General features: G+C 42.7%; 1 protein-coding gene across 1 annotated transcript in view; it reads left to right on the plus strand.

Annotated features, from left to right (window-relative positions):
- The first annotated feature begins 143 nt into the window (after positions 1-143).
- CEP55 (centrosomal protein 55kDa) overlaps positions 144-3511 on the plus strand; it is a 15870-nt gene continuing 12502 nt past the window's right edge. Inside the window, exons 1-2 of the mRNA XM_009334806.1 lie at positions 144-326; positions 2061-2345. Coding sequence (XP_009333081.1) covers positions 144-326; positions 2061-2345 — 468 coding nt within the window. The remainder of the gene's footprint in view (positions 327-2060; positions 2346-3511) is intronic.

Genomic DNA, 3511 nt, shown 5'->3' on the forward strand with positions numbered 1-3511 from the left:
GGCCCGGTCCGAGAGCCGCCAGCAGGCGCCGGGAAGGCCTGCGCTGCCCGCGCTTGACTAAACCTGTGTCAGAAGTCATGTCCTGCCCGGTGGAAGGGATTGCTCTTCCGTAACGCTGCGTTATTTTTTATAGGTGCTTAAAGATGACTTCCAAGACCGCCAAAGATATAATTATTGGCAAGTGGGGCTTGAAGTCGGGTAGCTCCAGACCCGAGAATGAGCTCGAGAAGTATAAGCAGGAGAACGCAGCCCTGAGAAAATCGCTGGAGGAATTCGTGAAAGGGAAAAGCAAAATGGCTGATCCGGAAAGGAACGGGCTCCTGGAGGTGGGGTGGATGTTCGTACTCGAGCTAACGTGTGTGATGTCCGAACTGTGCATGGTTAACATGAGTCTGAGTATGTCCGACTTTGTAAGCAAGATGCCAGCCTTTCCTCTTAAAACTTAGTTTACTTTGATGTCACTGCTGGTTAAGTTTGACGTTTTTGTTCTCAAATAGTTTTCAACGATGGCTGAGCTAATCAAATCGCAATCATCTGACAAGGCTGTTAAATACAAAGACTTGAGGCCAGAGGTGCCAATTAGTCCATTAAGACCTGTCCTTACATGTCCAACTGTTTGGATCAGTTGGTCCCAGAGAATTATTTTGAGCATTTCCTGCAAAGAACATTGTGTTTGCAAACAGTTGCCTCAGAACATGCCAAAAAGTGCTGAGTATTTGCTTGAACTATATTCTCAAGCTCCTACTCAGCTATAGGCAAATAAAACTGTAATCGGTTTACCACGTTATTCTTCCTTTACAACCGAAGAGCAGAAACTAAGACACTGCAATTTCCATGCCTTGTAGTCCATTCAAGGTAAACCTGTGGTTGCAGAGGAAGAAGTTCAAGACTTAGTATGTGACCAAGTCACATACTGTTAGGCTTCCCAGAAGGACTAAAGACTATAAAGATCACTCTTTCAAAGGATACAGCTAATGGAGACTAGGTACGCTAATGTTTCTAGGCTACTTTTGACAGTAAGGCTTTTCACGTGTCTGTGCTACATCGTCAGTTGAGAAGTGCCAACCCTATGGCTAGACAGCTCATGTACTGTCGTTGCTAAATTCGTTAGCGTATTTGCTGTGTCTGGTGGAGTTTGCAGCTTGCTCAGTGTTGATTACTTAATATTGGGTTCCTAGTTTACAGGTGGAAAATCACAGGCATGTTTAGATGTACTAGGTATTATTTGGTGTTAATATTTTAATTCTAGTGAGCACTGTGTGGTCTTCAACCACTCCCTAAATGAGGCTCTCCAAAATTCAATTTCTTTCAGTTTCTCTGGCGTCTTCTAATGACTTGATATAAACATGTAGGATTTCACCATCAACCTTTCTCATGGAAAATGAAATGCTATTGTAACAGAAGTTTATGTAGAGCCCCAAGGTATCTCAAATGCAGTACTAATGCTATGTAACAATTACCTGTGCTGGAGGCCTACTGAAAAGAGAGTGCCTGCTGAAAATATCTACTAAAGCACGTTTTTAAACTAAAAGACCAGATAATTTGGAAAACAGGATCATTCTCCTGAATGCCTTATTATAACTCTTTTGTAACTTCACTTTTTGTCATTTAGTTTGCAAGAAGGCTCCGCTGCTTCTCAAAAGCTACTAAATATGCTAACCAACACTAAAAAATGTATCACCAACCTCTTCATGGGAAGTGTTCAAGAGTTCTTGTACTGCTTGTGTTTATAGGTTCATCTATTGTAGTGATCTGTATTCATATACAAAACTGAGTACCTACCAAGTCTGTGAAATTTGGTTCTTTGCATTCTTTCCTTGTTTCATCTACTTCAGACTTTTTTTTACTATCACTTGAAATATTTCAGATGATCGCAGTAGTATTGCGATGATCACTGTAGTATTGCCTGTTTTGAGTAAAAAGTAATATTCTCAGCTAACTAAAGGCTAAGAGAGAACCTTTCAAAGTGAGTATCTTCTCAAACTGTTGTAAACTTGCTAATGCATTTGTTGCATAGACTGACACTCATTTCTGTCACTCTTTTATTCTGTTTCATTTAGAAAATACTTTCCCTTGAAAAACAAAAAGAAAAACACAACCATCTTCTTGGAGAGAAGGACAAAGAAATCCAAAATCTGAAAGACAAGCTTAGATCCAAAAACAAGAATAGTGAAGTCTCCTTGTTACAAAGTCAACTAGAGGAAAAAACAAAGGAAGCAGAAAGGAGAGAACACTTGCTTCGTTCTCTATCAGAAGAAATGAACCAGTTAAAATGTAATTTATCCACTGTTACTGCAAAATGTTCTGAGCTTGAAAACAGAGCTGGTACTTCTCAGGCATCCCAGGTAATCACTGAACAAACATTGTAATTGCAAATTCCAAGTCTAACCTGTTTACAGAACAGTCAGGGAGCACAGCTTCAGGCAATGCAGCTGGGGAGGGAATTCTCTAATGCTGTACTGCAAGGTCCCTTTTTCAAGCTCACATGCAGGTGGTACAACTAGTGATATTACATGTAATGATCCACTGTTGCTTAAGCAGGTATTATGCCCTCTTGGGTTTGTATGCTCGGTGATTAAACAGACTGAGAAGGCAGCAGTAAGAGACATGTGGCATTAATAAAGACAAACTAAGCTCCTCACCTGATTCAGCTTCAGTCATGAGCTAATTGGTGACTAAGACTAATCTGCCTCAAGATTGGAGGCAGCCTGGGCTGCAGTGATCATGCACTGGCACTGGTGGAGTTTGTAGTCCTGAGGGATATGGGTCAGGTGAAGAGTAAAGTCAGGATGCTGAATTTTAGGAAAGCAAAATTCCAGATGTTGAAGGAGTTAGTCAATAGAACCCCTGGGAAACTGACCTCAGGGACAAGGGAGCAGAACAGAGCTGGCAGATCCTTAAGGATGCTTTCCACAGAGTGCAAGAGCTCTCAATCCCCAGTTGTAAGAAATTGGGAAAGGGAGGCAAGAGACCAGCATGGCTGAGTCGAGACCTGCTGGTCAAACTAAAGGGCAAGATGGAAATGCACAGGCAGTGGAAGCAGGGACAGGCATCCTGGGAAGAGTATAGGGATGTTGACTGGTTGTGTAGGGATGCGGTCAGGAAGGCCAGGGTGTGGCTGGAGCTGAACTTGGCAAGGGATGCAAAGAATAAGGGCTTCTACAGGTATGTCAGCCAGAAAAGGAAGGTCAAAGGCAGTGTACCCCGCGATGAACAAGACTGGCAAACTGGTAACAACGGACAAGGAGAAGGCTGAGGTACTCAACTTTTTTGCCTTAGTCTTTACTGGCAACCTCTCTTCCCACACCTCTCGAGTAGATGGACCGCAAGATGAGGACTGGGGGAACAAAGTTCCCTCCTGCTGTAAGAGAAGATCAGGTTTGTGACTACCTGAGGAACCTGAACATACATAAGTCTATGGGACCTGACAAGATGCATCCCAGAGTCCTGAGGGAATTGGCTGATGTAGTTGCCAAGCTACTCTCCATGATATTTGAAAAGTCATGGCAGT

The sequence above is a fragment of the Pygoscelis adeliae genome, unplaced genomic scaffold (genome assembly GCF_000699105.1).
Source record: "Pygoscelis adeliae isolate BGI_AS28 unplaced genomic scaffold, ASM69910v1 Scaffold632, whole genome shotgun sequence".
Taxonomy (NCBI): Eukaryota; Metazoa; Chordata; class Aves; order Sphenisciformes; family Spheniscidae; genus Pygoscelis; species Pygoscelis adeliae.